Source organism: Streptopelia decaocto (genome assembly GCF_964273445.1).
Source record: "Streptopelia decaocto genome assembly, chromosome: 3".
Lineage (NCBI taxonomy): Eukaryota > Metazoa > Chordata > Aves > Columbiformes > Columbidae > Streptopelia > Streptopelia decaocto.
The window spans coordinates 37,730,073-37,757,382 of NC_138656.1; the positions used below are offsets into that span (position 1 = coordinate 37,730,073).

At 38.9% G+C, this 27,310-nt stretch overlaps 1 protein-coding gene across 1 annotated transcript in view; it reads left to right on the top strand.

Annotated features, from left to right (window-relative positions):
• The window catches only part of LOC309437279 (protein ELYS-like), a gene marked incomplete at its 5' end in the record, with an annotated part of 37,894 nt that extends 10,857 nt beyond the window's left edge, over positions 1-27,037 (top strand). Inside the window, 26 exons of the mRNA XM_082047488.1 lie at positions 65-126; positions 1,055-1,183; positions 2,709-2,799; positions 2,891-2,980; positions 3,909-4,049; positions 4,820-4,924; positions 5,593-5,686; positions 6,916-7,039; positions 7,155-7,211; positions 8,244-8,390; positions 9,095-9,282; positions 9,447-9,591; positions 9,686-9,817; positions 10,814-10,961; positions 11,048-11,198; positions 11,735-11,842; positions 12,257-12,452; positions 13,648-13,851; positions 15,156-15,585; positions 17,342-17,444; positions 18,337-18,443; positions 18,873-19,057; positions 21,040-22,864; positions 24,157-24,290; positions 24,915-25,021; positions 25,651-27,037. Of these exons, the coding sequence (XP_081903614.1) occupies positions 65-126; positions 1,055-1,183; positions 2,709-2,799; positions 2,891-2,980; positions 3,909-4,049; positions 4,820-4,924; positions 5,593-5,686; positions 6,916-7,039; positions 7,155-7,211; positions 8,244-8,390; positions 9,095-9,282; positions 9,447-9,591; positions 9,686-9,817; positions 10,814-10,961; positions 11,048-11,198; positions 11,735-11,842; positions 12,257-12,452; positions 13,648-13,851; positions 15,156-15,585; positions 17,342-17,444; positions 18,337-18,443; positions 18,873-19,057; positions 21,040-22,864; positions 24,157-24,290; positions 24,915-25,021; positions 25,651-25,840 (5,393 nt within the window). The 3' untranslated portion in view covers positions 25,841-27,037. The remainder of the gene's footprint in view (positions 1-64; positions 127-1,054; positions 1,184-2,708; positions 2,800-2,890; positions 2,981-3,908; positions 4,050-4,819; positions 4,925-5,592; positions 5,687-6,915; positions 7,040-7,154; positions 7,212-8,243; positions 8,391-9,094; positions 9,283-9,446; positions 9,592-9,685; positions 9,818-10,813; positions 10,962-11,047; positions 11,199-11,734; positions 11,843-12,256; positions 12,453-13,647; positions 13,852-15,155; positions 15,586-17,341; positions 17,445-18,336; positions 18,444-18,872; positions 19,058-21,039; positions 22,865-24,156; positions 24,291-24,914; positions 25,022-25,650) is intronic.
• Positions 27,038-27,310: the final 273 nt, after the last annotated feature.

The following is a 27,310-nucleotide window of genomic DNA, read 5'->3' on the forward strand; positions in this document are numbered from 1 at the left end:
GTGAGCTGGTCAGAACAGAACTGTGAGAGTACAGAATGTTGTCAAATCTTCATTGTTTCTGCAGATGGTACCTGCTTGCTGAACTCCGGAGTTGTTCACATGACTTGCACTGGCGTCCAGAAGGAGGTGATCTTTTGCTGCATCTTTCTTGAGAATGTCAAGAGATGTACCTGTTCTAAGTTTTCTGTTGCACTGCTCTCAGTGCAGTAGTTCATGCTCGTCCTGCCCAGCCACTCACATAATTGCAATCGTATCCTGCCAGTTTTGTGCAGCTGGTGATGTTTGAGGTCCACACTTGGGACTGCAGAAGTACCCTTGTCTGCTGTTGAAGCACAACCAGGGATTGAAGGTCTAGAAAGGAATACAGCATTGCGCTAGGAGCAAGAACAAAAACGTTGTGGAAGTTAGGGAAAGCTGTTCCTTCTTTATTACCCATCAGTCAAACTGCCTGCATGATCTTGAGTTAGGGTTTTGATCTCTGATTCACTTGAAAAGGCAGGACAGAATGGAGAAAATGAAAAATTATTTGAGTGTTTGAGAAGAAATTATTTTTTTTTTCTTGCAAACTTGATGGAATTATAACTTCCTAGGCACTGCACAGATTGTGACAAATTTGAATTAAGTTTCAGCTCACTAAATATTTCCAACATAAATGAGCTTCTCCACAAACAGGCATAGCAAGGGTCTTCCAAAGTGTGGTTTAAAGCTGTGTGTTAGTTTTAGTTTGTATAGAATGTCTTTTGTATCAGTGCTGAAGGAAAAAGAACAGCCTGTGTATTGACAGAAACAATCTTTAATTAAGCATTGCAAGGGATGACCTTTTGTTTTACAGGAGTTTCTTTTTTTTAAACTGTAACTGTTGGCTTGGTTGCCATCTTTAAGACTCTCCATAGTCCTGCTTACTCAGATTTCTAACCTACAGCATCCTTCTGATGCAAGCTTTCTGGCAGTTTAAGTGAACATTTCTATTACTATTTCTCTTTGTGGTTATCCAGAACCTTAGTGATTGGATAAGAATGCTGTCTAAATCTGTGGGTTTTGATTGATGTTTCAGACCTTGAATTTTTTAAAGAGATCTGGTCCTTCAATAAGTGAAGCCATTCACGAGAGCTACAATAGGTGTCTTGTAGCTGGCCTGCTGTCTCCAAGACTAGTTGATGTCCAGCCATCCAGCTTGAGTCAGGTGAGTGCACATCAGGGAATCCAGGTCAAACGCATCCAGCTTGTCTGGCAGGGCGTTAGAGGCTACAAGACAAGATCATCTGATTTTCATATTATTTGGAAGTTGCATGGAAATAGAGATCACTGACTTGATTTAGCAAAAGTGAGTGTTCTTAGATCCAAACAACTGAGCTTGACAGGGACCAGGCCTCTTAGATCTGTCTTGAGAGACCCATCTGCTGATTCTGTGCCACAGATGCGCACAAGGAATCGTGCAGATGATCAGCGAGTCATTGTGCAGTGGAGCAATGAGTAGGAAAGGGAGAGCAGTCTCCCCAGTGCCCTCATCTTCCTGTCTACTGGATTCTTCACCAGATTTGTGGAAGTGCGTTAGGGCAGATGACACTTCTACCCAGTGTGGTAGCTAAAAGAAATCTCTTGGCAAGTTGATTGAACCCACAGACTATTAATTTTGCAAGCCTGATGTAGCCTCTTACATTCAAATCAGGTGTTTTGATATGAAATCCAGTTTGGAAGTAACTTGGGAAATCAATAAATTTGTAATGAACTTTGCTGAATTGTGACTATATCATTCAGAGACTTGTTCTGCAGTTGAGCAGGCATTTATTTTGAATGTTAGTAAGACACATTTCAGAGTTATGGTCAAGAAGCTTGGTTTAGAGTTTTCTTTGCCATTGTAAATAGTATTTTGTGTGTTTCTTTGTTTGAAACCAGTTTTCAGAAAAACAATGGAAATATCATGTGTATTCTGATGTGTAGAAATCTCTTTAAATATAAAGATTTTACCTCAAAGGGAAAGACACTTTTGAACATGTTGAAAAAAACCGCCAACCAACCAAAGTAAAATTTTACGAAGGATCATTTCACCTGAAAGAAATATTGGAACACCATCTGAAATAAGCTACTACTTAATATCGCATGTCTGTGCATACCTGGGTATTATCCCTCTACAGGATTGCCACCACATTATAATACAGTACTTGAACAGCCTAGAGTTTAAACCTATTAGAATTTACATGTTTAACTTCTTTTCTGTCATTTTAGAAAATTAGAACTTAATGTTTTGTATGTCAGACCTGCTTCATGTCTTCATAGTCTAGAAAGCTCCTCGACCTTAGTGCCCCTGTTTCCATGCAAGCATGGCAGATTTGTATTTGATCTGTCCCCTTTGTCCATTTCTGGTGACAAACTTATATCCACATAATGCCTCTTGGGTATTACCAGAGGATGTTACTGAAATTATTAGTGGGAACTCAGTAAGTTGAGACAATGATGCAGAGACATGCGAATAAAGATTTGAAGTAGCTTTCCGTGAGCTGAAATATCAGAGGAAAAGTTCTGCGTGTTGCTCAGACCAGTGAGCAGTCCAGCCTGTGGCTAAATGAAGAAGAATGTGGAATTAGTTGCATGTGTACTATTTGACTTTGAGATGTCTGAATGAGTATGCAGTCAGAAACAAACACCGCTGATGGTTCTGATGTTGCAAGTATGTAAGATTCTCATTTTATTTTGTCTGTTCTGTTTAGGAGGAGCAGTTAGAAGCGATATTGTCAGCTGCTGTCCAGACAGGTTCTTTAGAACTTCTGACTGGATGCATTAAACATTGGACATCAGAAGGTAATGCTTCCTACTTTTTTTTTTTTACGTGATAGATTTTTTTTTGTTTGAAATGGTCAATTCATTTCTTCGTTGTTTTCTTTCTTTAAAGAGCAGCCAAGTTCTGCTGCTAACTTACAGTTTCTTCTTGAGTGGACATGGAACAAAGTGATGTATGCAAAAGCTGAATTGGATCAAATATGTGAGTACTAGTGTAGTCATTCTGCACACATAAAATTATTCTTTCTAACTGATCTTCTTCAGTAACCTGCCTGTATACCAGAGAACTGTAGAATCATAGGACACCAGGCTGGAAGGTTCCACAAGGATTATCTGATCCAACCTTTCTTGGCAAAAGCACAGTCTAGATAAGATGGCCTAGCAACCTGTCCAGCTGAATCTTAAGTGTCCATTGTTTGGGAATCTGCCACTTCCCTGGGGAGGTTATTCGAATGGCTGGTTATTCTCATCAAGAATAGCTTCCGTCTTGTGTCCAATTAGAATCTCCTTAACAGTAATTTGAACCCATTACTGCTTATCTTTTCCATGTGACTCCTTGTACAAAGGGAGTTTCCATCTGCTTTGTAGCCACCCTTTAAATACTGGAACATGATGATGGGGTCTCCCAAGCCGCCGCCTTCTTTCTGGGCTGAACACCCCCAGTTCTCTCAGCCTTTCCTCACATGGTGGCTTCTCAGTCCTCTGATCATCTTTGTGGACCTTCTCTGGACCTTCTCCAGCCTGTCCACATATTTTTGTTTAGTAGGCACCAAAACTGAACTCAGTTATTCAGGTGCAGCCTGACGAGCACTGAGTAGAGTGGGATAATGACTTCTTTGTCTCTGCTGGTGATGTCCTTGCTAATGCAGCCCAGCATACTGTTGGCTTGCTTTACCACAGCAGCACACTGTTCACTCATATTGAGCTTGTTGTCCAGCAGGACCCCCACATTCCTTTCCACAGAGCTGCTCCCCAGCTAGGGAGATCCCAGACTGTGCTGCATTCCTGGATTATGTTTTCCCACGTGCAAGACCTGGGAAGTATATTATATTACACATGATTCTTTAAGTGTACTTTGAAAATCTGAAATTGCTCTGTAGGCTAATGATTTAATATTTATTCTTGTACAGGTGTTCCACTGTTTGATGGCTCTTGCAAGTTCATTGACCCACAGGCGCTCGAGGCTCTTCAGCTCTGCCAGTTGCTTTTGCACAACCTTAGAACAGTCTTAAACTGTTTTCTAACAGAAGTACAAGAGCTTACTGAAAAAGGTTTGTAATAGTATCACTATATCTTTGATATTTTTGCTGAAGATTTGGAATTATGCTTGTGTTGTAACTGTGAAAACATGAGCTTTTGTTGGTTTTGATGACTGGAAGACAGTCACATTCAGCTGGGAGAGAGAAGGCGCTCAAGGCTGAGAGGCTGAGACCACCCCTTAATATGCATTGAGTTCAGGGAAACAGGTTGTTGTGGAGTTCCTGCAGATGGGTCAGGGAGGCTACATTCAGCAAGAAGCTGTGTAACCAGCTGGGCTGAAATTACATCAATTGAATGTGGTAAAGCTGAAAAGTGTTCTTTTTAATTCTTAGCAATTTACAAATGCATGCAAATATTGTATTGCAAATTACTAAACAATAGGAAGCATAAATGAGTAACTTGTCAAGTAAGTTACCTGAACTTCTATAGCTTTCGATAATATCAGTTGTTTTGGGCATATTGAGGAGGGGGACGGAAGAATTTCCTTGTGCTGTAGTAAACACTTCTGCTACGTGTCTTATTCGTAAGTGTATTTAAGAGCTCAGGCTTTTCTGTTATGGTTCTTATTTTAGCCTTTAGTGAATCTGGTTCTTTGTAGGGGTTGTTTTTTGTTTTGGTGGTGACTGTGGGTTTTTTCTTTAACTAAGAAAATGAGAGCAAAAAATGCCAAGAGAAATATTTCCACCATGTTCATTCAAGACTTTCTATTTAGTCTGATGAAGGGAGTTTTGTAAAAACTAAAGGAATTGTATATCACAAATAATCTTATGCCTTTTTTCAGGTTTTGCAGACTTGACAAACAAGCACAAGGTCACCAGCCTCATTTCCTTGTACGCACAAGTGGTCGCCTGGTTCTGTCGATCCAGTCTCCTTCCAGAGGGTTTAGGTAAGCGTCAGCTCTCGTACATTGGTAATAGGAGTAACATGCAGTCCATGATTCGTATGAACACAAGCTTAGCTGTGCTTTTGTAAACGTTTTGCTGTGCACAAGTCATGTTTTTCAGTGTCAGTGGATGCTGAAGGTCTGCTGGTGAAATTGAGAGGTAACTGTTTTTTCAAATACGTAGTGTAGAATCCTGGAAGCAGTTTCTTTCCTGGATGTTTTTTAGAAATAACAATAAGCCTCTGCCTTCAAAGAGTTGCTTGTGTCTGCAGCTTGAAATACTTGCAATATTAAACAAATTACTATTGAACAACATGTACCTGGATGCTTGCTTTTACAGTAAAAGCATTACCTGCATGTTTTGAATTCCTTATTGGTTGAGGAAAAAATACTTTTTTTTTTTTTTTTCTTAATAGTGAACTTGCACTTACGCTACATGTTCTGAATGCTACATCAACTGTAAACTTGAAATGGCACTTGAGAAGGAATTGAGTCTCATGTCTCACATCTCTTGGGGCAAAGGCAGAAACAGATTGGCTTCTTTCAAAGTTGGAGGCTTGCCTGCGTTTCTTGATGCTTAGCTAGTATGAGCAACTGTCTTTTTAAGCAAAAAAATCCATTTAAAATTGTGATATTACTTCTATAACATGCTTTTACTTTCTTGCCTGTAGATGACAATATGCATTTGTCTAGACCTTTCTACAATTATCCTCTGATTCAGAACTACTATACTGCTCGTCGACAGAAACTTGAGCGTTTATCAAGGTAAGACTTACAGGAAAACTCTATAACACTGCCACTGCAAATTCAGAAGAAGAAGTGAATGATGTTCATATCCACAGTTGTATTGGCTGCGTTTAATGCCTTTGCAGGCAATCCTCTTCAGTGATGCGCATGCTCTGTTGAACACAGAGGTTACTTTCATATGTTAAAATGTGTATATGTACCTCTGCTTATACCATTTGTTGGCGTGACAGTTGCACACACCCCGATAAGGTCCAGAGCTCTCAAGCAGACAGCTGATGGCTTTTTAGCACCTTTTGTACCCCACTGTATTGGCCTAAATCTGCTACTCACAAGTACATTTCTGTAATTGCGTAACATAGTCCGAATTCCATGTAGGTGGCACACCTTGCCCTGTCCTGGCTATTGGATCAAAGTCACTTACTCATGTAAACTCTTTTCTGGACTGGTTTACTAACATGCAGCTGATATGTCTTGGATTAGATGACAATAGATTTTTCTTTGCAAATGATACTGAAAAGTAGAGGAAGACCTAAAGAAGCTTAGGCTATGGCACTGCGAACGAGATGCTGCAATATGAGTTAACGTAGAAGCTGCAGTGTATTCGGTGTTGACTTTAAAGTTCATCCTGCATAGCTGCTCAACTTACATACAGCGTCAAGCTCCTTAGAAGCATTACAACATCTAGTCCTCTAGTGTGCTGCTTCTGCTTTTTCTCATCAGGAAATTAAGGGGTAGCATCACAGTCAGGAGAAGATGGTGATGGGCTTTCGAAGAATGTAATTTTTAAAAGTTCAGCCATCCCTAATTGAAATGGCATGTGTATAGAAACGTAAATGTTTCTGAAGATGATAGTAAAATTATCTGTGTGCTCAGCTTTCTGAAAAGATCTTTACTGCAGTAACAAAACTGAGATGCTGAGAAGTCTGAAATTTCCATTGCATTGTCTCACAGCTGTGTATTGGAACACTCCGATTTGAGGCACTAGATTTGTGATAAAGAATAGTCCTGCTATTTTGATACTGTTACCTTTCCTCTGCTAGACGAGATGGGAGCGGTTATTTTCACACTTAAAACACTTTGTATACACTTCCTTGGTATTACAAGTAAACCAACAAAAAAGAAAACCTGGAACCTAAAAGGTCATTGCAACTTTGCCCTTCCTGAGAGAGATTTTAGGAAACCTGTTACCCTGAGAGGCTGGAATTAGTATTTCACTCTGTCCAAATTCTTGGTACCTCTTGTTGCAGAGGAAAATGGGATTCTGACTGCTTGATGATCGATGGACTGGTTTCCCAGTTAGGAGACCAAGTTGAGAGATTGTGGCAGAGAGATGAAGGAGGAACTGGGAAATATCCACCTGCTAGTTTACATGTGAGTGTTCTGCTCTCTGGAAACAACAATAAACAACAACCAGCCCCTCCAAACCCCACGCAAAAGCCAACAATTTAGGAAATACAGGAGGTTTTAAAAAACTTTTTCATTTCAGGCACTGCTGGATGTCTATTTGCTAGAAGGCGTTGAAGAAAGCTACAAACATGCAATTGTATCCTTTCTAATTATTTTTATTACACCTTCAGTACAGCCACATAAATATTCTTACATGTTTGTCACCTGTGTGTCTAATACCATTTTTAGTTAATGCTTCAAACACAATGCAAGTGAAAACGTTTAGTTCAGAATGAAATAATAGACTGGAGCATTGGTTCAGGTCTTTGTACTGTGTAATTTTTATGATTTTTAAATTTTTTTTTTGCAAAGACTCTTCTGATATGATTAAACAGGGTTCCTGAAATGTTAAAGTTAAAAAGCCCCTTTAGTCTTAAATTTTTTTAAGCACCCCTTAAAAGCAGGCCTGTCTATGGCAAATGGCTACTTACTAGAATGATCCGCTACAAGGGGCTGCTTCACAGCTAAGGGATTTCTAATGGTGCTTTACCAGGACGTGATATTTGCTGAAATATCCCTTCTCCAGAGAGAAATTATCCCTTTTCTGAGAGAGGAAGATATTTAAAAACTGCTACCCCGGAACCATCCTCTGAGAGTATGGCCCTAAAAAGGGATGTCAGAACGAGAAAATGACACTACCAATGAGTGATCCACATAGTGGTCTAAACCCAGTTTTAATCGTTGACAGCTAAGTTGTATTGTAAGGATTCCATAGTTTACATTGTTTTATACACTCTGAAATGAGGAAAAAACCTGAACAGCTGTAGGATCTGTTTTATTTGATAATGAAGCACTGGATGTTCAAATGTGTTGAATGTCCAGCTGGTAGCTCCACTGACTAAAGAGGGAGCCTGAGTTTATAGGGGAAGCAGTTAAATATATAAGTTTACCTTTCTGAATGCCTTAGAGAAATCAAAGACTAGTTTTGCTGATTTATCCAGAATGCAATTTTCTGCTTAGGACATGACTGTCTTCAGGTTATAACAGCTTAAATGGCAAGACTAATACATTTGTATTCTCTGCCTCCTACCACTTTTATATTCTCATTTCATTGTGTCTTTTCTAAGTGCAATGTGATATATTTTTTGTCTTAAAAATTTATTTGCCTTAATTAGATACTTGATACCAGACGATTTACTTGCTGCTGGATATCATGCATTCCTTTCCAAATAAGACAGAAACTTCAATTGACTCCTTTCCAACTGCCTTTGCTATCCCTTGGGGTCTTGTTAAGCTTATTCAAGGTTTTTGGCTTCTAGATCACAATGACTATGAAGTAAGTATGTTACAGTTTAGTTACACACGCATTGCAATACGAAGCTGTCATCTGTCAAATGATTTTAAAAAATTTGGTGCTTAGAAAAAGCATTAGAATAATATTTTGTATTAGTGTTACGATATTTTCAGCAATAAATTATGATGTGAAATTTTGTTTTAACTACTTTGATGGGACATTAATTAAACCAAAGAAGACATCACCGTTGATAGTGCTTGATATTTGAATTTTCAGAACCATCTGTTTAGGTTATTTTCAGCAGAGCAGTTGAGCACTTACATGTCCTGTATCAAGTATTTCATTAGTCGGTCATTTAAGTTCATTTAACACACATTGACCCTTAGAAAACTTCTCACTCTTTTTGTTGCATTTGAATTTTCAGAGCCAGCTGTTTAGGTTTTTTTCAGCAGAGCAGTGTGTTTTAGGTACTTTGCTTTTTATAAAAAGTGATGTTTTTATATGGAGATTTGATTAACCTAGAAAAGTTTGAACTGCTCCTTTTAAAACACTCACTTCGTTCTGCATGGCTATCTCCATTTTTTTTTTCTGCACTAACTTAAGATTTTTAGTTACATCATGTATCAAGTATTTCATTAGTTGGTCATATAAGTTCATTTAACATACCCTTACTTAAGAAACTTTTGACTTTTTGCTGCATGTGTGTATGTGTAACTCTTAACAAAGCTGATCTCCACTTACCACAGAGTGCACTGGCCCTGCTCTTTCATCCAGCTACAATCAAAAGTGTGTCATGGCAACATATGAGAGTTCTTCAGTCCCTCATGTGCCAGGGAGAGCACAGGCAAGCGCTCAGATACATCCAGATGATGAAGCCACCAGTGTCAAGCAGCAGTGAAGTGCGGCTTTTCCTCACCGTGCTGTTGTCCAATAGGTAAAGAAATACATCCCACTGTTTGGCCTTCAAGTCTTGCAAAAGGTGGAGAACAAATAACACCAGTCACAACCCCCTACGCTTCCTTTGAACACAATAGTTTTGGGGCATCTTTTTGGTTATACCATTTGTATTCCTTTACATCTCAAATAAATGAATTTCAGGTGCCTGGTGGAAGCTTGGGATCTCTTGCAGCAACATACCACCAAGTTGAACATGGAAGAGCTTTTAAAACACATGTATGAAATCTGTCAGGAGATGGGCCTAATGGAAGACTTGCTGAAGCTGCCTTTCACAGAGACTGAACAAGTAAGTGTGGACAAGGAAAAAAGTCATAATCACCTCTTTGAAAAGAGAAGAGGCAGAATCCTACTAGATTTTTGCAATGCGTTATTTCTTGCAGGAGTGTTTGGAGAAGTTTCTACAGACCAACGCTGGTGTCCAGAGTCGTGAATTTCTTTTAGTCCACCATCTGCAGCGTGCCAACTATATCCCAGCACTACAGCTGCATCAGTCAATGAAGGTTAATCCTACGGTAAGCGTTAAAGTTCTGTCAAGTGTGCAAGCTTCAGTTAGGTGTTACTAATGGGTTTTGGTAGTAGTCACAAAAAATCCTGCTTTGAGGAATAAATATATATTTTCTCTCTTAGTCAATCTTATAATTCAGTTATTCAGTTATGTATGTCATGTAAGGTTTAGATTACTGGAAGTTGTTTGTGTCACTCCTTTCTGTGGAATGAAAAGTATATTGTATGTCATCTCTTGTATCTTGCTTGCAAATTTATTTTTTTAGCTGAGAGCAGTCGGAAAGCCGAAAATTCAAAATTTGTTTGGTTTTCTTCCCCTCCCCCCCCCCCTTTTTTTAATTTCTTCAAATTCCTGACCTTTCATGTTACCACTTTTATGACAGAAATCCATATCTAACTTCTATTTCTCAGAATAGCCAGATCAGATTTGGTGTTCTGTGAACGTCTGTTATGACTCTGTGATGCACTTGCTGTTTTCTGGAACCATAGGTTTCCAGTGAATCAAACTTATAAGGTGGTCTTGGAACTTTTTGGTCCCTATATCTGAAAACTTACCCAGCCAGGTGTGTGTAGGTGGCTTTCACTTACTCATGTTAATATCCACATCATATTGTCCAAGGTCATTTGCAGATGCCCTGTACATTCAGTCACTTCAGACATTGGTGTTTCAGGAAAAACAAGGCACACCTGCTATTGTATAAGCCATTTGAAAAGTACAGGTGATAACATGTGTATCACAATAAGGTTTTGCAGAGTGCCAGAACTGTTTTCACTTAAAGTTGAGGGTTCTGTTATTATTCCCATGTGCCTTTCCCTTTGCTAAAAATACCAGGTGAAGTTGGTGTGAGTTGATGGGTAGAACTTGTTGCTGCTCTGGGCAGGGCATGGATTTTACTCTGTCTCTAAGGGAAATGTAGCCACTACTTAGAAATAACACAGATAGTTTTGTGCAATGAACATCTTGTAATTAGTTAACTTCTTGCTTTACGCTTTTCATTCATCAGAATGACTGTGATCCTCACCTAAGAGAGAGAGCCGTTGCCAGAAATTCTATATTAGACCAATATGGCAAGATCCTTCCTAGAGTTCAAAGGAAGCTGGCAGTAGAGAGAGCTAAGCCTTACTGTTTGCGTTCATCAGTCCTAAGAGAAGGTAAGTTTTAAGGGGGGAAATATGGTGGATGACTGACCATCACTTCGGTTACACAAGGCTGATACGTTTTCCTTCTTGCTTTCCAGTCTCCAGACCAAAGCCATTATCAACAGTAACTAAACAAACCAGTGCAGGAAATGTGCATACACGAGCAACTTTCATCAGTAATGTGTTGTCCAAAATTGGAGAAGTGTGGGTAGGAAATGAGCAGAAACCCAGTTTCTCACAATATGATAGGTAAGCAGCCTCTGAACAAACTTTAGTCTGGACCTATGTGTTTGGACAGAGAGAGGAAAATCCATTGGAATGTTGTCAGTGTTTTGGAGGGAAAGTGCACCTGAAGGGAGCTTTGGTTGGCTTTTTTGAACATACAGTGTAAAGTCTTCAAGAGTCAAAACATTGTAACTAATACTTGTGGTGAGAGTTTTTCTACTATGATAATCTTATTTATGCAAATACATATATTTACATTATGGTCAATGTGTTTACAGTATGTCAGATAGCTGAAACTAAAATGGTGACTGCCATCAAGCTATTTGTTTGCAGAGTTTGACAGACTTGATTGTGTGATCAAACATGAATCTTTTACTGCTTTCTGCCCAGTTTCGGCTTATTTCTACCTCTATTTAAAGAGAAACAGAATTATAAACAGCGGAAAAGAAGCTAGTAGTTCTCTGATTTTCCTACAGGTGGTATGGTCAAATAAACTAGAATTCTGGGATGTTTGGACTTCTGGGGAATGAAAGTCAGTGAAATTTTCCTTTTAATTCCAGTCCTAGAGTTACAGAACCACCAGTCCTGACACACCCTCTCCCTGATGCAGAGTTGCCCGATGCATTTATTGGGACACCAGCTACAAAACTTTCACAAAAATGTTCCAGGTAGAGTAGTTTTACAGAATGAATATTTCTAAAAGGTGTTGCTCGGTGTGTGTGTGTATGTTTGTGTGTGTGTGTGTGTGTACTTTCTGTGTTGTCATAGTGTTTTATCGACATTTAGTTTGGTATCTATTTAAGAAAAGGTCAATTCAGGGACACAACTAAGTGGAGAATTTGAATTCCTTGCATTGAAATGTAGATAAATTTTCTTCCGACGTTAGAATGACATCACTGGTGCAATAAAAGAGAAAATGCCTGTAACTAGTTTATAGGCCTGATAACGTTACCCCAACAGTGAGGATTCACCTGCATTTCTTGTTCAATTGATTATTTTTTTTTCTGTATCATCTCAGATTTCTGTAATGCAGTAGGGTTTTTTTCATTTACTTTCATATTCCCAATTGTGTCTCTTAACAGATTGCTGGATTTGGTGGTTCATCCTGTTCCTTCATGTTCTGCAGCACAGGGTGGTTGCTGGCAGTCGCCATGTGGAGCTTCTGCTTCATTCATGGCATCCAGCCCCTTGAAATCAAATCTGCACAGTTCCATCTCACAAAGGAACTTTTCAGGAGCATCACAACTGAATCTGCTAGAGACTCCTCTTGTTGTTAAGGTTTGTAACTTACAAAGACGGGAAGAACCAAGCAAACCGAAAGCCTGTAAACTGCATTTAAAATGAAAGTACTGAAGTGTTATATCACAAACACTGTGGGATTGAAATGTGGAATATTTTCAGTATCATGTGGTTATTGTAGCTACAGACCTTTTGGAAGCAGCACATTGGGAACCATTTTGAACAGTTTAGTTCAAAGCTAGTTGCAGTATGCATGTTGTCCCATAGGTTTATGAAATACACTTGCTTTTATTGCATGGAACAAAGGAAGTTAAAATTAGACTTTTCAATACACTTAAAGATAAAATTTGTATCTTGACCATCTCATATAAGTGCTGAATAGCTCTGTATAATTTGCCTTGCAAATCTAGAAGCAAGAATGTATTTGCTTCAATTTCTTAATCTGGTCAAGTGAATGACAACCAAGTTATGTCAGTTAAGTGATGTCAGCCAGTGACGGCTTTTTGCAAGAATTTCAGTTACTAATTGTATTCAACTGTATTTCCATTCACTGCCATCGAACAAAGTCTCTTCATGCAAGAAAATAACACTTGACCTACCTTGTTGGTGCTGTTCTTTTTGCTTTTGCATATCTGAACAAAGTGTTTCTCTCTCTGAATTATAACCTTCTGCTTATTAAATATGGTCCATGTCATTAAGTTAGTTTCATTGTCCTCCTTTTAAGCTGTCAAATCTTTTTTGAGCAGAGGTGAGACCACTTGCATGCTTCTAGAGGAAGATGTGTATTTTTACAGCAGCATCTCTTGATTTAGTCTTGTGCGCAGACTGTTTAATCAGTGAAAAAAATAAGCTATTACGGTTGCTTTGCTGATTGCCTTTCCTCACAGCAGTGTTTTCAGTTGCTATATCCGGGGTAACATTTGAAGTTGTATGTCTGTGAGAAGAGCAGTGCAGAAATTGCAAAAATTACTGGGATGGGAGATAACATTGCAGACAACAAGTTGCCATATCCTTCTTTCCTCAGGAAATTAATTTGAAAAAAGCATAAAAAACATGGGGTTTTATTATGTGGGTTTTCATAGCTTTGGAAAAAGAACAGTACAGAGGCTAAACTTTGTCCTCTCTGCTGGCACAAACTCAGTTTGTAATTGAAGATAATACTTTTGACGAGTGAAGGTGTCTGTCTTGAAGATTTAAATGGTTATAAATTAAACCTTTCTGTTTCTTTTCATAGAGGGCTAAAGTTTTAGCCACATCTGCTTCTACATCTGCTTTTCCTGGGTTTACTCCTCAGTCTATTCTCAGATCCAGCCTTCGCACCACACCCCTGGCAACTCCCTCTGCATCTCCAGGACGATCAGTCACTCCTCCTCTACGAGCAAAGGAATCCAGAATATCTTTCAGGGAAGAGAACTCAAAAGCAAGAGGGACTGCTGGGGTAAGCTGGGCTGTCGTTGGTGGGTTTTACAGTTAAAGCCTTTATAGAGTGTGATTTGAATTAGATTTTTTTGAAGTTTGCCATAACCCCTTATATTGAGAACTGGAATTATAAATCAGAATGGCAGACATGAATTTGGTAAAAAAGGTTATGTCAAACCTTCTGTAGCATCACGTGCCTGCAGGAACATATTCACCAAAAATACCGGTGACCCTGGCAGTTTTTACTCAAGTGTTGTTAGGAGCTGTGATGGTTCTCAATGGCTGGTTCAGCTTCCCACGATACCTTTTCAAATGCTGGTGTGGCAGGAAAGTAGGGACTAGAGATTGAGCCAGTTGTTTGGCTTGTTAAACCTTGTGAATGAAGCACCTTTTAAAGCAACCAAAGGCATGAGCTGCATTTCCTGTCAGTCTCTCTGTTTGCAAGACTGGGTTTACTTCAGTTGTGGTTGAAGCCGACTCCTGATGAAAAGAGCTGTACTGTTGTCTCTGCTCTGGCTGTGATGTTCTTGGTGTTGCTTTTTGCCTTGCACCAGGGGCAGCATTTGTGGAGCTGTCAAATGAAGCTGGTCCATCCAAAATTTGCCCCATTCTACTCCTCCTTTTGCTCTGACAGTTGGATTCCTTGATCCTGCTCATCATGCAGATGCCAAATTCATGTTCCAAAATCCAGTGCAGAACGAGGGCATGTGCTAGTATTTGCATGTAAGAGCTTTCTGTACGTGTACTAACAAATTGTCATAATCTAGTTTTATGGCACCTTTTATTGGCTGTTATAAAGAGTTACTCAATTGTCACAAAGAGCCTCTCTCTCATATGTGGAGTTCTTAGTAATAAAGCAGTGTGGCCAGATTAATGTACTGGTTCCATGCTACAGGCAGAGTGAACACTCATATTTTAGTGGTGCATGCATGCTGAAAAGGCAAGCATAAACAGAGAGAAGTCTTGAGTTGTGATTTTACTCGTGCAAAGCTTCCTCTTCTAGAAAACACACTGGTGAACTCAGTGAACAGCTTGAGATGGCAGTATAAACAAGCACTTACATGACCAACTTCACCTTAGCTCCCCAAGGCTGTGGAAACTCAATAACTAGTCAAAAGCGCAATTAATTTTTACAGTCAGCTTTTAAAAGCTAAGATGGTGCTAGAATGAAAATCAGTTTTGTTACTTAAGCTGACACTTGTAAAACATAGAAATATCATGTTTGGTTTTGATTTTTTGTGTGTGTTTGTTGTTTTTTTCTTGCTTTCACAAAAAACATGTGCATGTCATGGATTGTTAACCTTTTTTTTTTTTTTTTTAAAGGTAACAGAAGATGATAAAGCATTGTCTGGAGCTTTATCTGAGCATTATCAGGGAGTGGTGGAGGATGTTTGGTCTGAAAGTAGAGGTAAAACAAGTCTGTTCATTCTGAGCGATCCTGAGGATGATCGTGCTGAAATGGAAGAGTCTTCAGAAAGCATACCTGGAGATGGTTTGGAGAAAAGGGTTGTCAGCAAAGAAAATAGTAACTTATCTGCCAGATCAGATGAAACTACTTTGGAGTATCAGGATGCAAAATCAGCTGATGATTTTGAGGATGATGTCATCTTTATAGCTACTAAACCAGCTAATTCTTCCACTGAAGAAGCTGGTGTTTTTCAAGAATTGGAGAAAGAAGCTGACAGTGAAATGATTGAAGATAAATCTTTCCAGATCCAACAACCATATTCATCAGAACTAAGAAGAGAAGCTGGTGTGTTTCATCCTATGAAACTCTAATAAGATTCTGAATTTTTCAAATGTATTCAAAAGGTTAAATTACTGATGAGCACAGCAGTTAACAATGAGCTTTCGGAAGTGTCCTAGGCACTTCCTTCTTAGGCTTTTAAAACTCCCCTGTCATTATTTAGGTATCATGGACATTATGAATGTATGCTGGTGTTTCTTGTGTGTAACTGCAGCTGAGAGGCAGTGGTGATTTGTAGGAGTTTTGGGAGGGATAAAAGTTGAAAATGTAGGCTTCTGATTATGCTTTAGGGCTACTTCTGTAGGCTGCAGGTTTTTTAACAGCAAGTTAACTGTATGGCATGCTTTAACTAGATAATTTGGGCTTTTTTTCTTTATTTTTAAGCACCTCATTTGTGCCCAGTTAAATAGTTTTCTTCTGGAAGTCTGTCTGCTTGTTTTTGTGCCTCTTATTACAGCTATACTTTTTTCCTTTTGCTAGCTGAACAGCTTATGCAGCCTTTTGCAAGCCTGTTTCGGTTGTTCTTTGGTAATTCAGCTCAATTTAACTCATTCAAGCCAGTCCAGCTTCTGAGGATGTGTTCATATGAGCAGGTCTGCTGGCAGATTAGAGGAGATGTCGCTTACTAGGTGGAGAGCAGTGATGAAGAGCTGGGAATTAAAGTAGTGCAGGAACAGGGAGAAGAGGTGCAAGAAGGTTGCTATTCCTGGGACATGTATGCAAGTGTCAGTTCTGTGTGTGAGGTCTTGTAATAGTTTGTAGTGGTGATGTGTGTTTGTGTACTCCAGTGTCAGTGCATCTTCATCTTGATTCAGTCCTAAGTCTGAGATGATTCTGGAGGATCCTGGAGAGTAATTGAGTAATTGTTGCTACTGAAGTTCTCAGCTCCTTTTCTTTGGAAAAAAAAAAAAAAAAAGGTTCTCCAAGTCTGAGTGTTTGTAGTAAGACTGGTGAAAATGTTTACCTGCCCTAGTTTAGCTGTCTTTTATTTGGATGAGAAACCAAAGATGCTTTTCATTAAGAATAATGCTACGGTACTAATCATTAAAGAATAACTTAATAAAGAAATTTTGTTGTTGCTGGACTATAGTACAAACAGTTCTCTACAATTTCAGTCCTCTGGAAGCAGTAGAGCACAGTCAGTATAGCTCTTGTTTGGCCTGAGCTAGCAAAATTTTCCCAGTCCTGTATACTGGCTGGAAAAGTAATTGTGGGATCTGGGCAAAGTAGACAGTAGAAACAAAAAAAGAAAAGTAGGATGTTTCTGAAATTGAACCTTTTGAGATAAAAAGAGATTAGCAAGCAGTTGGGTTTCTGCACCACCAGTCAATCAGTAGAGAAAAAAAACAAAACAAGAAAAAACCTTAGAAACATTCTTGTAGAAGAGGGGAAATGGAGTCAATAAAGGAAAACAGCATTGCTGGAATGAGATAAGAGAAATAAGAAAACTTACTACCCAATTTTAACAAGGAGGGGTGTTTTCTGAAGTTTTTATGTATGAGGTCACTGACATATCAAGTTTTGTTTGTAAACAGAATAGCAATCATCATTTTGTTTTCTTGACTGAATTTGTGTATCAGACTTGTTTTACTTGAAAGAAGAAGTCAGACTTTCTGTGCATTTGAAGTCTTGGTAGCATTGTTTTGTGTAGATCACTATCCTAGCTAAAATACATAAAGGCTCATTTTAAAATTGTGTGAGCATTTTAACATAAATGCTGTTAAGTGCCCCAGGGAAGTCATCCATCTGTCTGTATTTGTAGGATTTGTGGAAGAATCAAGTGTTGGATGTTTTACCCTTCCTGAGGATGATAAACTGGTGTTTACAGCTGCTGAGGCTGCTACTGTTGGGACTTCAAATGAAGGGTAAGATTATAAAATCCATCTTTGGGTTCACACAGCATGCAACTCTTGGATTTCCTGTGTTTGAAAACTATCATTTTGACCTGATATTGGTTACTCCCTGTGTTCTTAAATGTAATGGCTTTTCTATTCTTTTCTGTCTGTGAAAATAACTAATTTGGCATTAATATAAGTCAGATTTACTAGCTGTCAGTTTGAGCCTTTTTTCTCAAATCATCGCAAACTCCAAAGTATGATCATAAAGATTTCACAGTCTGCATAAAACGTGTTGCAGTTCGAGGGTTACTAAGTGCAGATACTGTGAACCTAAGCCCTGCTTTTGTCTGAAATTTGTGAAGCTAAAAATTGCCCCTGAGATTCCTGTAACTTTAGCGGGTTTCTTTTGGGGTTTGAATATTTTCTGGCAGTAATTTCTGCACTTCTTTTTTCTTTGTGCTCTCGATTGGCATCTATTTGTTTATGGAAATGGAAGGATGTTTTTCTACAAGATACTTTAAAAGCTGCAACTGTTTAGTGATAAAGACAATGTTAGTAAATAACCTTTCATTTCAAGTGTTAACATACACTGGTACAAACTTTTCTTCAGTTTGTTCCAAACCTTCAATATAGCAGTTGCAGTCTTTCTACAGAAGACAAATCATATATTATTCTTTAATACAGCTCTGTTGTTACATTATTGTCTAGTGTTAGGTAGCTGGGAAGAATGTGAAGTACTTGACTCATTGTATAACATGAGTCACAAATTGAATGTAGATATGTTGATAAAGGAACTTCTGTTTTTTCTTAATTTCTCCTGTTCTGAAACCTGAAGATTTTACAATGAGCATAATTTGTAAAGCTCTTCAGGATTTGTTTTGAAGCTTTATGATTAATTTCTTTCTTTCTATTCTTGAAGTGAAACAAACCACCAGGAGTCCAAAAATTCCTCTTCATTGGAAGAAAAAGCCATACCAGTTGCAACAAATCCACAGCTTTCTGAATCCCCAGAGGCAGACAGTGAATGTATGTACAGTATCTTGGAGATATTATGTGACTTAAGGTAGCTCAACTCCTGAAGCAAAATGTGTAGTTACTATTTTAAAAGATGCTGCATCCTCTGTACTCAGATTGTGAACAAACACTAGCTACTGGAGTGCCTTTACAGCCACCCTTTCCCCTGTTGTTCCTTTTCTCTATGGGTTTGCCAGCTAATTTTCCCCTTCTTTTTAAAAAAAAAAATATTTTTTATATTTATTGATTTTTTTTTTTTACTGTGGGGATGTCTTCTTTACCAGATAGATAGTTCTGGCTTCTAGTTTTTGGAGAAAGGCCAATAGATGTGGCAGAATGGAGAACTGTATTGTTGGCTCCTGGTCCTTCTGTTACTTCCTGTTGCTTAAACCTGTGTCATTTCTCTAGAAGTTAAGCTAAAATTATATAAATCTCTTCCAGCTGTGATAAGTGTCCTTGACAGTGAGGATGTGGCCAGTAGTCATTCAGAAAATCACGGTGAGGGGAAGTGTGTGGATTTACCTAAAGAACATAACTTAGAAGCAGCCGAAGCTGAAGAAAATGTTCATTTTCTGCAGGAAGAAATAACTGTTTCTAACAATCTTCCTAAAACTGAGGAAATGAATGTAAGTAAACTTTTTTCCCATCTCTACAAAATAGAAAACACTTTGCAAATTGAGGACAGTTAGAAGGCACACAAAAATCCGTTTCTTTAGCTAGTTAACACAAGTTAAAACAAAGGGCAGATACGTTTTTCTCCTATGCATTTTCTGTACAGCAAACACTGAATAGAACCTGTCAAGACTTGCATCTTTGAGAGCTGTCATGGTACAAAAAATCCCCACCTAAAGTACTTTTTTAAAATAACCATGCACTCATTTGGTTTACTATAACTTAAACATTTATTATTTTACTTAAAAACCAAACAGATTTAATGTTAAAGACCACAGGAGTAGTTCAGGAGTGTAACTTCTCAACATCAGGGACTATGTACGAAATGATAAAATTATTTGGGAACCAAACTTGTTTTCAGAATGATGTAGGTACTTAGATTCTTTACTATTTATTCCTTACTAACATAACCAGAATTCCCAACAATGAGTTAATGTCAGTGTCAGGATATTTCCAGCTACCTACAACTTTCTTTTTTTTTCCCAAAACATGTTTTTTTTTTTTTTAACATCTAAACTTCCTAAAATATGAATTTGAGAAGGTTGCTCACATGTAGTGAAAATTAGAACTAGAGATTCTCCAGTTGTCCCAAGTTTTTCACCATTGCTCTTACTTCTTCTAGGGCTCATGAGTTATTTGGAATCATTGTGGATGTCCCCTAAGTACAGTATAGAGTACACTGTCAGTTTCCTATAGGACTGTACTCACAGGAATTCATGATAGTCAAGTGAAACACAAACTGGCAGGCAGGTGTACCACAAGTAGGTTGGTCTTAAGTAACAGAAAATGCTTTTCATTGCCCCAGATTTCAGATGAAGTTAAACAGGCAGTCACTTGTTTGGCTCACCTCGGCTTTGGGATTAGGACAACACTGTAGAGATGATGATTATGGACTTGGGAATACATAAATCTCCTATGGGAATAAATGGAAAATTTGTGACAGGAAAAAGGGAGCAGGTACAGGAAATGGTCCCAAAGCTGCTGCAGGCATTCTGGTAGCAGTACAGTGAAGGTTTTTCTGCTTTTGTTATAACTGGTTCTTACTGATTTATGTGTAAACATCTGTTTCTGGCATGTCTGCCTTCACTGAATTTAGGACAAGCTACTTCCTGCTTTCTTGTTTGTGGATTTGTAAGCAAAAAGGAAAGCTTTGGGGATGAGTATTTATTGACTGTAGTGTTGAAGCATGGCATGTTGCTGTCGTATGATGCTTTGGCAACTTCTGACAAGGCAGGAGGCAAGAAAATAAGCAGATATTTTGAGACTCCTGTTGAGTGGCTTCTCCCTTCTGCCATCATTGGCTGGCACTCTAACTCAGATGGTTGGGCAAAGGTCTGCACACTCACTAAATTCTCTTGATCATCTGAGTCACTTGAAATACTTAAAAGGTACTGTTTTTGTTCTCAACATAAAAGCCTGAGTATGTCATGTGGATTTAGAAGGAAAGAAGATGGAGGTATTGAGAATATAGGTGTTGTCTCACACAATCCCAGTGACTCTTTCAAGTGCAGTGTTGAGCTGTTGGATGAGATACCCGGCCAGTCTGACCAACTGTCATGACTGAAACTTTAAACTGTCATAACCTAAATGTATGTTACCATGATGGATGCAGAGCTGGTCAATCTGTGTGGATTTGTAGCCAGTCCAGAGTCCTGCAGTGGGATGACTCCTGCCACTTGTGCTGTGGAGCTTCTCGCCTTGTTCATGGATGGTGGCAAAGTGTTATTCATGAACAGAAATGTCAGAAATGGAGCCCGTGGTGGCATATGCTGAGCACTCTGTTCTCTGTCCCTTAAACATATTGTCTTTTGTCTCCAGTAGAGAGTACATTGTATGTTTCTAACTTTACATTTGGAGGTGATCTGAAAGAAAAAGCGGTGTTTTGAAGTTAGTCTTTTTGGTAGTTAATATGTTAACAGACATTTTTTAACTTTAGGTTATTGAAGACAGTACGGTTAAGGCACAAACCTCAGAAGCAGCGCCTGAACCTTCGCCCTACAGTGAACTACATCCATCAGGCAATCTTCAGTGCCGCTACGATACTATAGAGCAACGGTTTGCATGTGATTTGCCTGATAATAGAGATGGTGAATGTGACGCAGCTGAGGGAGATGGCGAGTTTTTTATATCTCAGAGTAATTTTACTTTAGTCTTGGAAGGAGAAGAAGGTGAAGCAGATATGGGAGACCCTGCATTGGTAGATGCTTCTAAACTGGCTGGCACAACAACAGAGGAAAGACCTGTAAACAATTTAGGAAACACTGAAAACCAAGAACATGTTACAAACTCAGTGTCTACAGTAACTAGTGATCAGGAATCTCAAAATATTGCAGAGTCACTCCCATATGTGCCCGAACCCATTAAGGCAGCTATTGCGGAGAACTTACTGGATGTAATCAAAGACACAAGAAGTAAAGAATTCACATCTGAAGTTGTAGACCAGTCTTTTCATGAAACCATAGGGAAAAAGGTAACTAGATTCCAGAAGGCAAAAGCTGCCTTAGCAACGGTGCCAGAAGGAGTGGAAGATGAAACCAGCAGACATCAAGTAGAGTATGTCGTCACTCCTAGAACACGCACACGGAGACAACTGAGTAGAAACCTAATTATTCCATCGACAGGGGTTCCACAACTGCTGAAGCCTGATGAACCGGTTCTGTTTGGACTGTCTCCTAGGAGAAGTACCAGGCGAACAAAAGCAGCATCTGAGACTTCCAGTCTTCAAACAGAAGAAAATGCTCAAGATGAGCAAATGCCTGTGACCCCCGTTACTCCCAGGAGAGGCAGGAAGCCAAAACAACCCAATTTAGAGAAAGTAGAGAGCAGCCACTCCTCCAGTGGGCCAGTATTGTCTGTCAGTACACAGTCCATAGCTGTTACTCCAAGAAGAGGATTAAGGAGAGCAAAAGAAGCTGCATCAGAGCTGTTGGAAGAGGCTAATGAAGAAGCATCTCTTGCTGAAGGTAGCATCATTGCTTCTGCTAATTCCAAGAGGACTAGAGGAGGAAAAAGTTCAGTAGGAGATCAAGAAACTGCCCAGACTTATGCTGATCAAACAATAAAACCAGCAGTCAGTCCCAGTAGAAGTGCAAGGAAACCGAAAAGCATTAATTTACAGTTTACTCAAAGTGTTGTCAAGGATCAAGAGGTGCAGCCTAGTGATGAACTCCTTTCACCTGTGCCAACTAGAAGAGGCAGAAGAAGAAAATTGAGTTCATCTGAAGTTTCAGAAAATTCTGAGCTTGATGTGTCTAAATCATCGCTTCCTCAAACAGAATTTAAACTTCCTGTCACTCCTAGAAGAAGCGCTAGGAAGCAGGCACAAAGTCTCTTGGCAGACACAGAATCTCTCTCTACTCAGGAAGACATACATTCAGGTGGGAAAGTGGAAATCCTTGATACTCCTAGGAGAAGAACAAGAAGAACTCCACATGCTCCACCAGAAAAAACGGATACTCATGAGCAAACACCTACACGGCCAAATGAGGAATCCACCACACCCAGAACTACAGTAAGGACAGGGCGTCGGGGCAGAAAGAGACGATCAATATTTGAGGAGGAGTCCTTGCCTCAAGGACCTGGTGGCAGTCCTTTGCTGCTTGAAGACATAAACCCATCAGGACGTGGTGAAACACCAAGAACTCTGACAGATCGTATGACAAGAACCAGATCGCGCAATACTGCCACACGTCAGAAACTGTCTGCTGAGGAAAACCAGTCCTTCCTTTTCTCTCCTCCTCTCACAAAGCTGACAAAGAAAGGTAAGAGCGCTATATACGCAAAGCAGGGCGTATTGCGGTTTTGTAAACTACAGAAAACAGACTGCGAGGATGGCTTTAAGTATTTTAAAGCACTTAACATGCAAAATAAAAAAATTGGAAAGAGGCAATTCATCTTTTCTCTGAACTCCATGTGACTGACTGGTGAGTTGTGGTGGGAATAGATGAGGAAGAAGGCTGATGTAAGAGTGAAATGAAATTTAAGCTTATTTTTTGTTATGAGGTTAATTTCTATCAGTTTCAAAAACTGGGGGTATCTGTCAATATGTGATGGCCACCCCTTCCTCCAGCAGAGAAATAAAGGAGACATGCTTCCATGTTCTGTTCAGTTTTTAACTTCAAATGAGCTGCATCTTGCAACAACTGCACAGCTGTTTAATTATGTGATTGTTTTTCATGGCCATACATTTTGTTAATGAAGTTACTGTGCATAGGGTTCTTTTTATTAGAGTACATGATTAAAAAAAATTGAGATATGTAAGAACTGTTGATTCCACTTGAGCATAATATTTTTATGTAAGTGCAGGTAAAATCACTACTCTGGCTTATTTTTGTTTCACAATTTACTGTAAGAGAATGGATCCTAAGAGACAGTTACTAGGGAAAAAATACCTCTACACTGAGTATTTATAAACCTGATTGAAACTTTCTTTTCAGAAAGTTATTGTGCTCTTGATTATCTTGTGGTGAGACCACATCTGGAATATTGTGTCCAGTTCTGGGCCCCTCAGTTCAAGAAGGACAGGGAACTGCTGGAGAGAGTCCAGCATAGGGCAAAGAAGATGATTAAGGGAGTGGAGCATCTCCTTTATGAGGAAAGGCTGAGGGAGCTGGGTCTCTTTAGCTTGGAGAAGAGGAGACTGAGGGGTGACCTCATTCATATTTACAGATATATAAAGGGTAAGTGTCACGAGGATGGAGCCAGGCTCTTCTCGGTGACAACCAATGATAGGACAAGCGGTAATGGGTACAAACTGGAACACAAAAGGTTCCACTTAAATTTGAGACAAAACTTCTTCTCAGTGATGGTGTCAGAGCACTGGAACAGGCTGCCCAGGGAGGTTGTGGAGTCTCCTTCTCTGGAGACATTTAAAACCTGCCTGGACACATGCCTGTGTAGCCTTGTCTAGCTGTTCCTGCTCCAGCAGGGGGATTGGACTAGATGGTCTTTCGAGGTCCCTTCCAATCCCTAACATTCTGTGATCAGCTGTATTTAACATCACTGTTCTTTTTGTATAATGTACGTGCGTGTTAACAATACGTTGTCATTTTAGCTGGAAAAGAAGACTATTCTGTGCAGCTTAAGGATTTAGACCTGGACTTGTCTTCTCAATTTGTCTTTTCACCCCCTCTTTTGAGGTCAAGGAGCAAAAATGTATCTAGCATTTCCCAAATTGTGAAAGAACCAGTAAGTAAAAACTTCAGTTGTCCCATGTTCTTGTTTTGTGCTCTGTATTGCTTTTTCAAATAATGTTTTGCAATGCCTTGCCTTTTTCCTTGGAAGTTTATCTAAAAGAGAGCTTTAAATTAATAGCTGAACAGTGTGGGGGGTTGTTTCTTCATGAAAACTAGCTACCAAAATCAATTAATATGTGTTGCTTTACCTTTAACAAAAGGGTGGTGAAACACTGGCCCAGGTTGCCCAGAGAGGTGGTAGATGCCCCATCCCCGGAGGCATTCCAGGCCAGGCTGGACGGAGCTCTGAGCAGCCTGACCTAGTTGAAGATGTCCCTGCTCATGGCAGGGAGTTGGACTAGGGGACCTTTGAAGGTCCCATCCAACCCAAACTATTCTATGATTCTAAAAGGCACAGTGGCTTTCTTTAAACTTGGTGTGTTGCCTGTTCATTTCAGAATTTGAACTTATAGGATGGTACAGTAATTTGAGGTGGAAGGTTAGTTTTTGTGGAGAGTAACTGTAATGTGTTCAGAAATAACTTTGGCATGACTTGTTCATGAGAAAAACATTGGTTTGTGTTCTGTACAAGTGTAAGAACTTGTGTATGAGTAATAATTTTGTTGCCTTAACATAGGAGCTTCCAACTAAGGAGGAAGAGGATGCAAAATCTGTAGAGTCTGTGGGAAAGCAAAAAACAAAGAGGGCTGGAACTGCAGAATCAAAAATGAAGAAAGCAAGCAAGTATGCGATTCTTTTGGACACTTACTCCTTTATTCTGTTAGTGGTTCAGCTGTTAGCCACCTAACTTCCTCTTTCTCTCCTGGCTGTGCAGTTGTGCTCTGACTTCATGAGTCTATCCAGCCTGCTGGTCTAATAGGCACCTTTTTCCCCACTTAATGGTTTTGTTTTCTGATGGAAACAAAAGAGGGAGGGAATAGAAAAGGGCAAGTGGATACTATTCTTTGCAGTGGTGGTGTTCTCTTAATGGCGTCTTATCCTACCTTACGAAACCATGCTCTGACAGTCTTTAGTTCCCCATACAAAGCAGGAGCGGGTCAGACAATGAGTAAAGAGAACTGCTTGTTTCTGCACGTTTTCTGGTTCCTTCTGGCATACTGTTAGAGGACATCTGCTTTTTAAAAGCTGGGGTGGGTGCCCTCTAAAAGCTCATGAATAGTGACTGAGAATGCTTGGGACAGTCTGGTAAGGAATAGAAGTCAAGGGATGCCTGTCTAGGTTTCTTTTCTGCCTTGATCCTACCTGCAAAGAAGGTCATAATTCTTTGGCATTGACTTTGTAATTCCACAGGTTTTTTTTCCTTAACTAAATACTGTTGGTAAGAAAAAATCAATGTGATTCTTTCTTTTCAGAACCACAAGAAAAGGTTCTTGGTCACCTCCACCAGTGGAAATAAAATTCATCTCTCCTTTCGTAAGTCCAGTGCATGGAACAAAAAGCAAACAGAAAGAAACCTCAGACACAGCAGAGAAGAATCTACGGAAGAACAAAACAAGACTGTCTAATTTTCCAAAGCCAGTTGTGCGCCGGAAGATGCTGTAACTGTTTTTAAAGTTTATAGTGTACACCACTGTTTGTAAAGTCATCACAAGTGTCTGGATTAGTAAAAAGAAAAAAAAAATCATCTAATTTGGAAGAGATAATTTATATAAATTATTGTAAAATTTCATTAACAAATGGTCTTCAATAAGTAACTCCATATGGAGTGCAATTTCCTCAGTCAATGCAGTTTTCTATTTTATATTAAGACTTCATACATTTATATAATATGTAAATACAGCTTATTTTAGGGATGTTAAATAAAAATGTATACTTCACAATATGCTTACTGTCTGATAGCTTTTTGAGTGAATAGTGGGTTGAATGGCCTATATTGCTCAGAAATTTTACTGTTGGTTTGCAAGAGTTGCTGACCTTCAAAAGTGAGGCCAGAAGCTTTTTAAGCTTTTTAAAAGTTTGCTTAGAATTGCTATGAGAAATAAACATTTAAAACATACTCGTTTAAATTTTATAAATGATGTTTGACCTTCTGGCACAAATAATTGGACTCAATGCAAACTGGTAATTCTTTACATTCATGGTTAAGTTGTACTGTATTGAAGTCAGAATGTAAACAATTGTATTTTAAGCTGTGCAATATTTTTTTGTATTTGTCTTAAACTTTGGGAAAGCTGCTCCTCACTTCATAAAACCACATCACACCTCAGGTGTTTCACTATTTTTTACAATTAGTTGTCAGCAAAAAGTTAACAAAATAGAGGGTGTGATGCGTATCAAATTTAAAGGGATATTACCCACATACTTTGAAATTTGAGCCAAAATTATTTTATAAGGTTAATTGGAATGCTATTATAATTAAAATAGTTCCTGTCTGTAAACATATTTTGCAGTATTTTAAGCCTGCATATCTCATAGCACTGTAAACATGGTGGTAAAGCTAACATAATAGTCTGAAAAAGGTACAAAAATGTACAGAAATCTTAGTTACAAACCGTATTTTTGAATGATTATTTCACTAATAATCTTGGGTTATGGAGTAAATGTCCCTATAAAGCTTCAATTTGTAAAAATAAATTCAAAAACCTATTCTTTTAAAAGCAGACATGGAAGTACTATTTTGATGTGCAGTCTTTTAGACAATGGATTATTTTTATGTATGTTAATTTATATATGGATGCAACTTTGAAGACTACAGAACGGTGGAACCTGACATTAAACTTTTCAATTAGTAAAAACTACTCTAGTTGCTCTAAGAAATGATTTCTTGCTTAACTAATACCTTGTACCTAATGGATGAATGTATTAATAACAGACTAGGCTTGTAAAAAGTATCTTCTGGAACCACAATTTTTCTGTCTCAGAACAGGTCATTCTAGAGAAGCAGCTGCATCCACTTAGATATTTTTTCTCCTTGGGAATATTTAATGACTGAATGAAAGCTTTAAAAAATGCCACATGTTGACAGTGTGGGAGTGGCAGTTTGAGACCTTTCAGTCAGGTTAGTTATTAATT